Consider the following 13,643-nt stretch of genomic DNA (forward strand, 5'->3'; position numbering starts at 1 on the left):
AGCCTTGACAGATATAGAAACACATTGGTTCACCACTCCACCAAGGAGGCAGTGACTTACTTTAAAATCGAACAAAGAACCTCCCAGTTAAAAAGCACCGCATATCTGAAGTCTACTAAAATGTTATAAGAATGTTGACTATAACATGTTAGTCTTGAAATAGACAGATTGGATTCATGAAATGATCAATCAAAATTTATCATACACTGTTACATTACAAACGATCTTCTAACGAAACCTTAATTTTTTTCGTAACTACTGTTACGAAAAACTGTTGTCCTGATGTGTGTCCTTTTCATAACAAACTTTAAAAAGTATATCTGGTATGATTTGGATAGAAGGATTTCGTTATTTAAATACAAGTTATTCGAAGAAAGTTTAGTTAAGTTTTCTCATAGAAAAAAAAATCGAAAATTTTCACTATTTTTAAAGTGTAATAAAGAAACATAAAAATTTAAATGTTCCGTAGGTAGATACATACTTAGGTACCTACCTAACCATTAATTTGTCAGCAACATTTAATTTGCATAATTAAGTTATAAGTTAAATTGCTAAATCTTAGTAACAAAGTGATACCGTAACAACTAAACAATGGACAGCATAACATACGTAATTTCTGAATTACGTAGCAGTTACTTGGAGAAAGTATATTTACATTTTTCCCGTTACGTACTAAATTCTTTAAAATATCTAATAAATAATAGGTTCTGTTTACTACCAACGTAACTATTGGTTACTTATATCCCAAATCGATTAACCGGTGCATAGCTTGGTATCATTTAGTCTCTTAAAATAAAAATTCATCAAATCATTTAACGAAATGCATTGTTCTATTTAAATTGAAAAATTAAAAAACCAAACTTACCTCACTTTACGTCCAAAACACGATTTAACTTACACGAACCATAAACCACAATGTTTTTAAGTTTAAGAAACAAACAATTAACAAAATCAGTAAACGAAATATAACCTATTCATACTTTAATTATTTTTTTAACGACTGTGTACTATTAATCAGGTTTTCGTAATAAAAACACACACAATAACACACAATCGAATGTATTGTAAGCGATCGATAAAATGGGCGCGAAAACGTCCGTCCCATACACAGTCTGTGCCGCACTGGTTTGACATAACTTACACAAACTCCAAGATGGCGTCACCCTTGCCTTGCGCAATGTATGCCGATGTAAACCGTAGTGTACAGCCTACAGCTGTGAATTTTGACCTTATTAAACTGAAGGGCAGTTTCCCAGTAATCTGCAATTTTATTCAGTGTAATGGCACTGCATTGCATTTTAACATTTGCTATTATCGGTATATATTTTTTTTATTTTACTACCCTCTGACACAGTTTCGTAAGTTACTGTCATTATCATTATCAGCCCATTTTAATAGCCCACTAGTGGGCTAGGCCACTCTATTCTTTACGACTTAGCTCATGACTACAATCCCACCTGATAGTTAGTGATAATGCAATTGGATGGAAGCGGGCTGTCTTGTTAAAAGTAGAATGAAAATCTTCTTTCGGTTTCTACACGACATCGCATTCTTCTAACGAAAGAGCACATAATATGAAGCTTAAGCCCGGCTGGGTTTAAATGACAGGCAAGCACAATGTTATATATCATAACTCATAGAGATCACTAACAGAATATGAAGTTAATGTTAGGGACAGCTGTGCTTTCCGAGTTACGGGGGTGTAACATTACCAATTTCCCAACTCCGATCTGAGAATTTGTACCGAAAATTTCTTAGACAAATAAAATTAATAAATAAATACACTTAAACAATACACATCACTATCTAACCCAAAAGTAAGCATACAGAGTAGCTTGTGTTATGGGTGCTAAGATTGTTGATATTATAATATTAATATACAATTATAAACTACATATAAATACTTAAATAATGTATAAATACACACAGACACTGGAAAACACCCATGCTCATCACACAAATATTTTCCAGTTGTGGGAATTGAACCCACGGCCGTGGATGCAGAAAGCAGGGTCACTACCCACTGCGCCACGCGGCCGTCAATAGACGTAAGAAAAACACAATATTTCACAGCCCAAGGTCCGGCCTCAGGACTTGAACCGAAGGTCCTGGTCGAGGTTCTAACCACTGAACACACGAGGTAGTTTAGTCATTTGTTCTTGTTTGTTCAAGTCGGAAACCACTAAGTGCCAAAGCCAACACGGTCCAAACTCCAAAGTTTCTTAGTCAATAGCATATTTGCATATAGTACTGACCTATGGTAGGAGTAATAGGAGAGAGTCAGTGATAGCCCAGTGGATATGAGCTCTGCCTCCGATTCCGGAGGGTGTGGGATCGAATCCGGTCCGGGGCATGCACCTCCAACTTATCAGTTGTGTGCATTTTGAGAATTTAAATATCACGTGTGTCAAACGGTGAAGGAAAACATCATGAGGAAACCTGCATATCAGAGAATTTTCTTAATTCTCTGCGTGTGTGAAGTCTGCCAATCCGCATTGGGCCAGCGTGGTGGACTATTGGCCTAACCCCTCTAATTATGAGAGGAGACTCTAGATCAGCAGTGAGCCGAATATGGGTTGATAACGAACGAATAGGGAGAGCTGACTAACTTTCAGCTTTTAAAAAATAACACAGGTACGGAATTACTAAATCTTAATCTTTAAAGAGCCTACAGCTCAGATACACAATCAGAAAAAAAAACAATGGCGCGATGCTACATTTGTCTACTATTCTAAGAGCCAAGCCATAACATTTTTATGTCAAGTGTCACTATGGCTATTGCAATTGAAGACAATTAAAATTATTCTATAAGTACTAACTACCAATATAGGTACGTTTTAAACCTACCTACGTTTTAAAGTTAAACCAACTCATTTAAATTCAAATTCATAAGATACTTAGTTAATTAACTTCAAATGTTGTATAAATATTAAATAAGTACACTTAGTCACGCAAGATAAATAAGCGGTAAAGTAAAAGGAATTAACATCCGAAAGAGCCTAAGTTCAAAAATAATTGTATTCGTAACACTTAGTACTTGGACTACCTACTTGGAGAGTTTAGTTCACATTACATATACCTAAACATAGGTACAATATAATGTCGGTGCATAAAAAACTATTTTTGTTTGAAACCTCAATAACTCAACAATGAAAGGAACGTACTGAACACCGAGAGGTATGGTTCGATCACCGCCCGCTGAAGGAAATGTTAAGTCTCCTCATTTAACTCTATTTCAAGTTGGGGGGTCGACCAACACCGCGCTTTCCGATGCAGGGTCGCCATTTTAGCACCTTGGGACCCCAACGTCCATCGGCTCTTCTAACTGTGTAGCCTGCCCAATGCCCATTACCCCTTCAGCTTCGCTACTCGCTGAGCTATGTCAGTGACTTTTGGTTTGTCTGCAGATCTCCTCATTTCTGTCTGCAGATCCGATCACGCAGAGAAACCCCAATCATAGCTCGGTTCATCGCTCGCTGAGTGACTTGGTCATTATGACAGAGACTCTGAATGATCTCAGTACCATGTTCAACGACCTCAGCAGAGTTTCTCAACGTGTTGGCCTAAAAATGAACATGATTATGACGAAGATCATGTCTAAAGTGTTTTTCAGATAGCATGGGTACGGTGATAGTCGCCTGTATGACGTTCGTACGTACTATCATCATGAATCGCGCCAAACTTTCAAGAGTGAAACGAATGGTCATGTACCACTCCACCCAGATAATGTTGAGAAAACTGCTCTTGAAATTTTAGGATAACATAATCTGTTACAATTCTAGATAAATTGACATTGTCAAAATAACATTGACATTTGACATTGACAAATGACAATGACAATCGAGAATAAACAATGAGAACATGAAATTTTGGCGGCTGAATTCTCTGGCATAGCACATTTTATAGTAGTTTTATTCAAAAATATCGTTATATATACTTTTACAATGGCTGAAAAACTCGAAGATCTTAACCTACCATTGACGGTCGTTACTAGAATCGTGAAAGAAACATTACCAGAAGGAGTAGCTATATCCAAAGAAGCTCGAACAGGTTTGGCTAAAGCTGCATCGGTTTTTGTGTTATACGTGACCTCTGCTGCCACAAACATTGTTAAAAACAATAAAAGAAAAGCTTTAACAGGACAAGATGTGTTAGAAGCAATGACGGATATAGAATTTGATAGATTTGTAGAGCCCCTGAGAGAGGCATTAGAAAACTACAAGCAAGTTACATCTGCTAAGAAATTGGCTACAGGAAAGAAAAAGGACGATAGTGATGATATAGAAATGGTTGACGATGATCAGTGATATTTGTAGTGACTTGTTTTATAAGTTATGATCTATAATAATTAAGGTTATTATAAAAAAATAAGTACAAACTTTGCATGTCAGTGAATATGTATTAAACATGTGTAATGTAAGTAAAGAGAGAATGATTACCAAATACTTCAAATGTGCACTATATCATAAAACACTACTAATAAACAACAGAAATTAAAGACAAAATTTATTTGGTAATCTTTTTCCCGACTGGTTTTTGAGTTTCAAACAAATGTGGTACATGTTTTTTTATGGTAAATATTAAAATTTTGAAACAATAGTGATATTAGGTGATAGTTGAATAATTTAGAATCCTTGTATTGCCAATGGGTATGATTTCTGTAATAGACATTACTGGGATTTTATCACAGGTGACTCACACCATCAGCATCTGGAAAGTACTTTTTTTTATTCTTTCAAGTACTGTTACCAAGAGTTTGAAAGATGTGGTTTCTAGATTCAAAATTGAAAAAAAACAATATTCATTTATTTTAAGTAGGCTTGGTTTACAATCACTTGAAACATCAAGTTTGAGTATTTGTAAAGAATCTACCAGCGGTTCAGAAGGCAGGTTCTGCTTGGAATAGCTGGCAAGAAACTTAATAAATATTAACATAGTATACAAGTTCAAGTCCACAACAAGTTAGCTATGGACTGTGATCTCACCTGATGTTAAGTGATGATGCAATCTAACTTGTTAGGAGGAGGATAAAATCCACACCCCTTTCGGTTTCTACATGATCTCATACCGGAACACTAAATCGCTTGGCGGTATGTCTTTGTTGGTAGGGTGATAGGCCTACCCCACCAGCCAGATCTGGACCAATTAAGAAAGCCTCAATCAGTCCAACTGGGGATCAAACACAGGACCTCCATCATAAAACTTAGAGACACCTTTTTTGAATAACACTGAATTATGTTATTCATAAAATCAAATCCATTCTAAATTGTGAGGAATTTATTTTTATGTTAGTATAGTAATAATGATAATAATAATTAATTATAGTAATGAAAAAATTAACAATGTCAGGGTTCCAAATGTGCCTCCATCAAACTATATAAGCCATTAATAACTATTATTTTATTATAATAGTTTGGCCAGAATATTTAAAGGCAACCTACTAAACAAATGGGTAAAGGTTCTTTCTAATTCAGATCTTCAAATCTGTATAAGTGCAAGATGTCATCTTTTAGTTTTTTAACACTACACTTGCACAATGAATATAATGTGTTGCTATGTGGAGTTAAAATAATCAATAATGAACATTTGTATAAAATCTAAATAATAAAATAAAACATTTTCTCTGTAATCTATGTTTACGTTAACTGAACAAAATCACAACATGAACAAAATCTATGATTGCTAATAAAAACAAGCCAAGCATGTCACCTATATATTTTTATTTCTACCCAAGAAAAGTAAATTAAAGGAAAGGAACATAATAATTTATAGAATATAATGTGAAATTGTATACTATTTTAAGATTTTATTACATATTAATTATTTTTGTTATTTGGGAAATTGACTGCAATGTAATGCAGTGTAAGATGCTTGTACAAGCTTTTTTTTTAATTTCTAACGTTTATTTGTTTATCGTTTTATAAGAACTGAACTGCTAGAGATCTGAACTGTTAGAGTTACAATGGAGCTACAATTTTAAGTCCAGCAGTACCCATGAATTTATCACAGTTATATTGTAATACTTTTTTTTTCCCAAAGTATAAGTTTAATTTAGTAAGTAGATATAACAAAAATACTTAACAAATAAATTTATACAAGTTACTCAAGATATGAAAACAAAACGCAAAATAATAAATGATATTTCATAAAATTAATGTAAAAAGCCAACATCACGCGGTGTTCCCAGGCGGTCACCCATCCAAGTACTGACCGCGCCCGATGTTGCTTAACTTCGGTGATCGGACGAGAACCGGTGTATTCAACATGGTATGGACGTTGGCGATAGCTATGACTAATTTATCAAATGGTAATTATTCTAGTTTTTTCTTTTACGCTTTATTCAAGTAATCATATATTATGTCAGATATACAGAAAACAACTTATGAACTTCGAAGAAACAAAATTCCGCGGTCATGGGGAAGACTTGTAGGTTTGTAAACTATATATTATACGAGGCTGATGGTGTAAGTACCTATCGTATAATATAAAAAACAAAACTTGGGTTAAATAATTTAAAACTTATGTAGGTATTAAACAGCTGAACGGATCTGACTTTTTTATCTTGTAATTTATGCTCCGCTCCGTGCCAATGTGTTATGTGGTGCCAAATAACAATAAGTTAGTATAGGCACAAGGTCAAGGAACATATTATGGGTAAAATATCCCCACAGAAATAACTATTTTCAGATTCAGCGCCATCTACTGTTATAATAGTAACTGTAAAATTTTGCAATTGCTTTGTAAGATAATGTACGGGTTATATACCAGATGGCAGTATTGAAAATGATTATTAGTTTCCAGGTTATCGTACAGATGGCTCTAAAAGTACCTAAAAATTAAAGTTTTAGTTATTTAATTTTTAATAATATCTAAGACAACAATCTTAAAATCAAATTCTTTTATAATTTTTATAAACGTTTTAGAAAAATTAAAAAGTGAAAATTAGTTCTAATACATCAAGCGTTATGGAAATAATTACGATAGTCCTACATCGCGCTATTAACTTTTCTTTGTTGTTGGAGTATATAAAATGGAAAGATTCTAATACAAATGTACTCGCTTCGGCAGTACATATACTAAAATTGGAACGATACAGAGAAGATTAGCATGGCCCCTGCGCAAGGATGACACGCAAAATCGTGAAGCGTTCCACATTTTTTGAATTTTTGATTCCCACACAAATCTAATGTAAAATTTTTCTTAAGGAACAAAATAGTTGTTATAAATATAATTTATAGTTATTTAACCGGAAAAGGTCAAACATGACATTTAATTAATTCAAAAATTATATTTTTAATATATATAATTATATTATAGGTGTAATGTTTTTATAAAAAACTAGCGGACGCCTGCGACTTATCTGCGTAAAAATTGATGTAAACTTCTCTATCTCTACCTTAACCTGCTCGTAAACCTACCCAACCCTGACCTACCCTACCCCTACCTTACTCCTACCCTACCGCTAACGCTAACCCTACCCTCCCCCCACCTTACCCCTACCCTAACCCTACCTATCCTACCCTACTTTTATTTTCTTCTTACTTTAATTATCTCCGAAACTATATAACTAATTAACGTACTGTAAAGGGCAAATCTTATCTCTATAATATCCTTGTGATTATTAAATAATTTATTTTGATAAGGATTTAAGTTTAGTTGTGTAAATAATGACGTAAACCTTAGTTTAAAATTTAATTAATTTATTAAAGTACTAAAGGTACTATATCTGCTAAAATATAAAAGATAGATATATGGTGTCGCGGACTTTTTTGTAGAACTTTTACAGGTTCAAAAAGCCTCCATACATTTATTTCAGTTATACGCAATGGTTGAGGCAGCGCATGCGAATAAGTAAGTTTTTCGGTCCGACCTGTAAGAGAAAACCCGCGATAACTCAGTAGTTATATGTATATGATAGAAATATAAAATATATATTACCACCAGTAGAATGCTACGTTATCGGGGATTTCCCCATTTCAAAGAATTGTTACAAACTTACAAACTTTACCTCTTTATAATATTAGTATAGATACCTACTATAGGTATAGTTTAGGGCCGTCGGCATATAATAAATGGCAATGGGCACAAAGGCAACCCTTCACATTCGATTGCCCTACCCTAAATCAAACATCACCACACATTGAAGCGGCGTGGTGGGCTATGCTTCATATCGCCTCTCCTATAAGGTGGGGAACCCTTCTACATACTCGTATTTAGTCTGGTAATGATGATTAATGAGATTTGTCTCATTAATGTTTTTGTGATTGTTTTCTAACTGTTATACTTAATAAATAATCCCCAGTTAATATGTGACCCGTGACTTTGCTTGCACCTATTCCTTTACCGATCTAAACTATACAATTAATTAGAACTTACTATCGCCAACGTCCATACCATGTTGAATACACCGGTTCTCGTCCGATCACCGAAGTTAAGCAACATCGGGCGCGGTCAGTACTTGGATGGGTGACCGCCTGGGAACACCGCGTGATGTTGGCTTTTTGTCCAATATTTTTCTAAACCTTAATGACTGAATACAGACGCAAAGCTTATAGTGCCATACGAATAAGTATTTTTATTTTTACTTTTAATACATGCCATTGAGGATCATTTATTTACACGTTGAAATGAATGACCAAATCTCAGACCAATTATAGAAGGACCTGTATCGCACTCATAGTCACGAACAAAATTGTCTGTCATTTTCTGAGGAAAACGAGCTTAGATTTTGCATATATCTTATACTAAACTAGAAGTTTTTGCCCGTTTTTTACACAATTTAATTACATAAAAAGGAATTTTTACGGAGCTCTTTAACCGACGAACACGATTACAACTATTTAACATCTATTCTATAGAGACAGTTTTTATAATCGCATTAGATCGTTGATCATATACTGTGACAGAAAAGTAACGTCTAGAGTGGCAGGTCCAATACAATAATTGGTCTGAGGACCAAATCTATAAGAAGAAGCCTATGTCAAAACAACAGTTTAATTAATTTATTTGCTCTGGATTGTTAGATAATTTAAATGTCAGCCATTTTTATTAATATACTAGCCGATCCCGCGACTTCGACTGTGAGAAAGTCTTGTAGATTTTCATCTTACTTGAACATTTTATTTTTAAACTAGCGGACGCCCGCGACTGCGTCCGCCCATAGACCTCTATAATCCAGCCATTACAGTAGTATCACTGTAAAAATGGAATGACTTCTCCCGTTTTCTCAACATTTCCCTTCACTGCTCTGCTCTTATAGATCGTAGCGTGATGAAAAGTATACTATAACCTGCCCAGGAGTATGAAGAATAATTGTAAAAAGTTTTGTTAAAATCCGTCGAGTAGTTTTAGTTTCTATAACGAACATACAGACAGACAAAAATTTTACTGATTGCGGTTTTGGCATCAGTATAGATCACTAATAATCACCCCCTGAATATATCACTGCCCCTGATAACTATTTTGGAAATATATTTCATGTACCTAAAGAATTGGCCTCTCTATAGATTTATTATCTAATATATAAAATTCTCGTGTCGCGGTGTTCGAACTTGAACTCCTCCGAAACGGCTCGACCGATTTTGATGAAATTTTTTGTGCATATTCAGTAGGTCTGAGAATCGGCCAACATCTATTTTTCAAACCCCTAAATCCTAGGATAGGGTAGTGGTAGGGTAGGGGTATGGTATAGGGATAGGGTAGGGGTAGTGGTAGGGTAGTTGTAGGGTAGGGGTAGAGTAGAGGTAGGGTAGTGGTAGGGTAGGTTTATGGTATAGGGATAGGGAAGGGGTAGGGTAGTGGTAGGGTAGTTGTAGGGTAGGGGTAGAGTAGAGGTAGGGTAGGGGTAGGGTAGGGGTAGGGGTAGGAGTATGGTAGTGTAAGGTAGGGATAGGGAAGAAGTGCAAATAAATAAATTAATAAGTCAAAGCGAAGCTTGAGCGAGTCCGCTAGTAAGTATAGATAATAATAGGGGGGTAAATAAAACCACGATCATATATATATTTTAATCACTTTTATTCAGGAATAAAATTTGCTCAGAAACAATCTGGAATTAACATCGAAACTCTGACATTCCTTTTACATTTCTATGTCTACCTACATTATTTACACTCCAAGGAAATATGGGACTACCCTCCGATAACGAAAATATACTCGTATTTTGTTTCGCGAAAATCTATTACTCTATATAGTATTTCTTTGATTACAATTCATCTTTTATTATAATTATTATTTATTATTGTTTTATTACTTGATTATAAGAATAGAGAGAATTGAAAAATAAAGACTCGCATACAAGGACGGGCTTCGTGCAGTCAAAAAATTTTGATATTCATTATGAATGGAGAAACACGATTTTAATTTAATGAGTTGCTATTATTTGTATGCTGATATAATATGCCATTTGCTCTTTGCCACCGAACCGGCAAAGACGTACCGCCGAGCTATTTAGCGTTCCGGTACGATCTCGAGTAGAAGCCGAAAGGGGTGTGAATTTTCATCCTCATAATTAGCCTACTTCCAAACTGCATCATTCCTTACCTTCAGGTGAGATTGTAGTCAAGGGCTAACTTAAGTATAAAGAAATAAAAAATGTTCATGTAATCATACATTTTAACAGTCGAACATAGAACCTCGTTAATAAGGGTCCACAGTTGGGTTTAACTATTTTTATTTCTTTAAATTTTTCATGGTCGGTTTTTTAAGTGGTTGAAAATTAATAACGGAACAACATAAGTAGTATTTTTACATGAAGCAACTAATATGTTTACTTTTTTACTAGCGTTCGTAGCATTTAATTAGCAACTAAGTTAAAATTCAAAAATTCTTTGCAATAGCTCAATAAATTCGTTTGACAACCCAACGACTAACGAATGGAAATCAAACTCTTTCGGGTATGAGTCTAGTCCCAACCTGCTATTGAAGGCTGTATGATCCACGATCTTTGCCTGTCCCCGAATGTAATTGAGGACAATTAAAAAAAAAACCTTCTATCTTAAATCTTGTATCGATGATGTGTTTTTGAACGTTTTGAACGTTCGGATTAGGCACTGCCCGCCCTAATGCCTAGTTCGGACTACTTTAGTATTTTAGTCTAGTACGTACATACATTACATACATTTTTTGATTTACCGCCCAAAAATCGATCGTACTCGACTAAGTAGTCCGAACTAGGCCTAAGTATGCCAGTCTTTAATATCTACTAAGTAAACGTTTGCAATTTAGTTGCACTATTAAAATACAATTATTTATGAAAAATATTGTTTCTAAAATGAACAAAAATATATTATAGTTTGGTAAGTATCTAAAGCTACGAAAGCTTTTTATTAAAACGAAATGACGAGGCAATAATAGCTAGGTCACATTGTTCAAGTTACTGGATCAAGTAAGTCGGTATATACCAGCTGGCTTGCATTAGGTATGTCATAATTAAGGTATATTCCAGTCCATCATTAATCAAAGTCTGAGACCCTTTCATCAGTTTCCTGTCAAGATTTCAGGCAAAAGAACACACATTCGGAGAACTTTTACGCCTAGTCATGGTCAAAGAGAAGTTAAGGAAGCTGACCGCCCACCTTTTGTAATTGAGAGACACTTAACTTTAAGAAGAAGAAGCCTCAAAGTCAATTGCTGAGCGGTCAAAGTCAATAGCGAGCTGATGGTCAGAAATGAGGAGTGATACGCAGAAGACCCAAAGTCACTGATATAGCTGGGTAGAGCACATAGATCGAAGAGTCGATGGATGTTGAGTACGAAGGTGCTGGAACGCGCAGTGTTGGTCGACCCCCTACTACAATTCGTTTCATGTAGGATGGTGCGGGCGTTTCAGTCTTTAAAGTTTTTTATGATTCACGATTAGTACGTATTATGAACGTCATGCTATCTGAAAAACACATTTGTGGACCGACGACATCAATCAAGTTGCAGGGATACTGGTTGGTGGCGGCTCGAGACTACTGCTAGCATCCATTTGGTCCATGCAAGAAGCTTAACTCCAGCAGTGGATGTCCATCGGTTGGTAATGATGATGTTAATCTATACTAATATTATAAAACTGAAGAGTTTGTTTGTTTGTTTGTTTGTTTGATTGAACGCGCTAATCTCTGGAACTACTGGTCCGATTTGAAAAATTCTTTCAGTGTTAGATAGCCCATTTATTGAGGAAGGCTATATGCTATATATTATCCCTGTATTCTTACGGGAACGGGAACCACGCGGGTAAAACCGCGCGGCGTCAGCTAGTTCAATCCTAAAAATCGACCTACAGTTGTCATTGATCCAAACATCACGATCCTGAGACTCGCCGATGTCGTCAGTCCACCTTGGGGTCAACCAACATTGCGCTTTCTAGTGCGGGGTCGCCATTCCCCACCCATTGGGACCCCAACGTCCTTCGGCTTTTCGAACTATGTCCCACCTCAGCTTCGCAACTGATTGAGCTATGTCGGTGATATTCAGTACTTTTTCTTTCTGTTTCTTACTTGCAGGATAGTTACTGGAACAGTGTGACCTGCTAAAAATAGTAATATATTGGGCCTTGAATCGTAAATCGTACCATTGTTGTAACTGTAATAGGTAAGTAACTGGAATTCGGTATACACATTACTGGATGAAATAAAGAATATCTATGTATAGCATTTTATGCATTTTAAATTTATATTTTTAATCGACTTCGAGGCCAGACTTATCAATCAGTTATTATCATTGTAAAATTTGAATATTCCTTTCTTATCATAACTTACTAGTTACACAAGAAATTGTATTTTTACGACATTTAACATTTTTTTATTTAATTTTTTATCAATTGGAAATCCGTAGCTAACTAACAAACGTTTAAATTTTTTTTGCGTACCTACTGGTATCTTGGTGTTCAATTTAGTCTTAAATCTATGTTAAGCTAAGCACACATGGAATGCTACGATTTATGCACGTTAACCATGTCTTCATTCCGTTTTAGGATTAAAATATCATTTTTTTTGACAAACGTTGGCATTTCTTTGGATTCCATGAGTGACTGCGGTAATCATAATTTATACATAACTTCCTAACTTTTAGATTAGATAAGTAATTTAGGTACTACAGGCAGACGTAGCTAAACCCAGCCTTAGAATTCACACAAAAGCTTACTCAATACAGAAATTATATATATTTCTGTATTGAGTAAGCTTTTGTGTGAAGAAGATAACAACATCATTTACGATTGTATTTTAATTGATAATTTAAACAAACATTTAATATTTTTTAAACGTTTGATTATCAATCTAAAACATCTTTAAAAAAACGTAATTTGTTTAACACAGGCGGGGATAGGTTGTTACAAATTTTGTATATGAATTCCTAGAATTATATAAGTAGTAATTTAAACGGTACATGTCTATTGCAACTAAAACATGCAGCACTACTCATATTTAGTCTATTTACTTACAGATTGTTTATGAGAAAGCTAAATTAATCAAATTACTGCAGTAAATATTCTAGAAAATCTTAGCTACGTCCTCACCTACGCTAAATATTTTATTCTCTAAACTCAAAAATAATCTATGATACCTATATCTGAATTTTAATTAAATACAGCCAATATTCTCAGTCCTTTTGCCGATATTTTTTTTCACTTTTTTGGCAAACGTTTGACTTTATAGAAGCTA

General features: G+C 34.8%; 2 protein-coding genes and 3 non-coding genes across 11 annotated transcripts in view; 3 read left to right on the forward strand and 2 right to left on the reverse strand.

Annotated features, from left to right (window-relative positions):
• Nucleotides 1-1,130, reverse strand: part of LOC112046088 (phospholipid transfer protein C2CD2L) — a 57,983-nt gene extending 56,853 nt beyond the window's left edge. For all 7 annotated transcript variants that reach the window (XR_008251632.1, XR_008251633.1, XM_052886721.1 and 4 more), the window contains exon 1: nucleotides 866-1,130. The gene's annotated coding sequence lies outside the window, so the exon portion shown is untranslated. The remainder of the gene's footprint in view (nucleotides 1-865) is intronic.
• A 2,708-nt stretch (nucleotides 1,131-3,838) lies between these two features.
• On the forward strand, nucleotides 3,839-5,708 carry LOC112046071 (DNA polymerase epsilon subunit 3). Its single transcript, XM_024082546.2, has one exon. It carries the CDS (start codon nucleotides 3,945-3,947, stop codon nucleotides 4,305-4,307), a length of 363 nt encoding a protein of 120 aa, XP_023938314.1. The 5' UTR covers nucleotides 3,839-3,944; the 3' UTR covers nucleotides 4,308-5,708.
• Nucleotides 5,709-6,162: 454 nt separating this feature from the next.
• On the reverse strand, nucleotides 6,163-6,281 carry LOC112046095 (5S ribosomal RNA). Its single transcript, XR_002886844.1, has one exon. It is a non-coding gene; the product is annotated as a 5S ribosomal RNA (ribosomal RNA).
• Nucleotides 6,282-7,052: 771 nt separating this feature from the next.
• LOC112046097 (U6 spliceosomal RNA) lies at nucleotides 7,053-7,159 on the forward strand. Its single transcript, XR_002886846.1, has one exon. It is a non-coding gene; the product is annotated as a U6 spliceosomal RNA (small nuclear RNA).
• Nucleotides 7,160-8,380: 1,221 nt separating this feature from the next.
• LOC112046096 (5S ribosomal RNA) lies at nucleotides 8,381-8,499 on the forward strand. The gene has a single exon (XR_002886845.1). It is a non-coding gene; the product is annotated as a 5S ribosomal RNA (ribosomal RNA).
• Nucleotides 8,500-13,643: the final 5,144 nt, after the last annotated feature.

Source organism: Bicyclus anynana, chromosome 18, assembly GCF_947172395.1.
Source record: "Bicyclus anynana chromosome 18, ilBicAnyn1.1, whole genome shotgun sequence".
Lineage (NCBI taxonomy): Eukaryota > Metazoa > Arthropoda > Insecta > Lepidoptera > Nymphalidae > Bicyclus > Bicyclus anynana.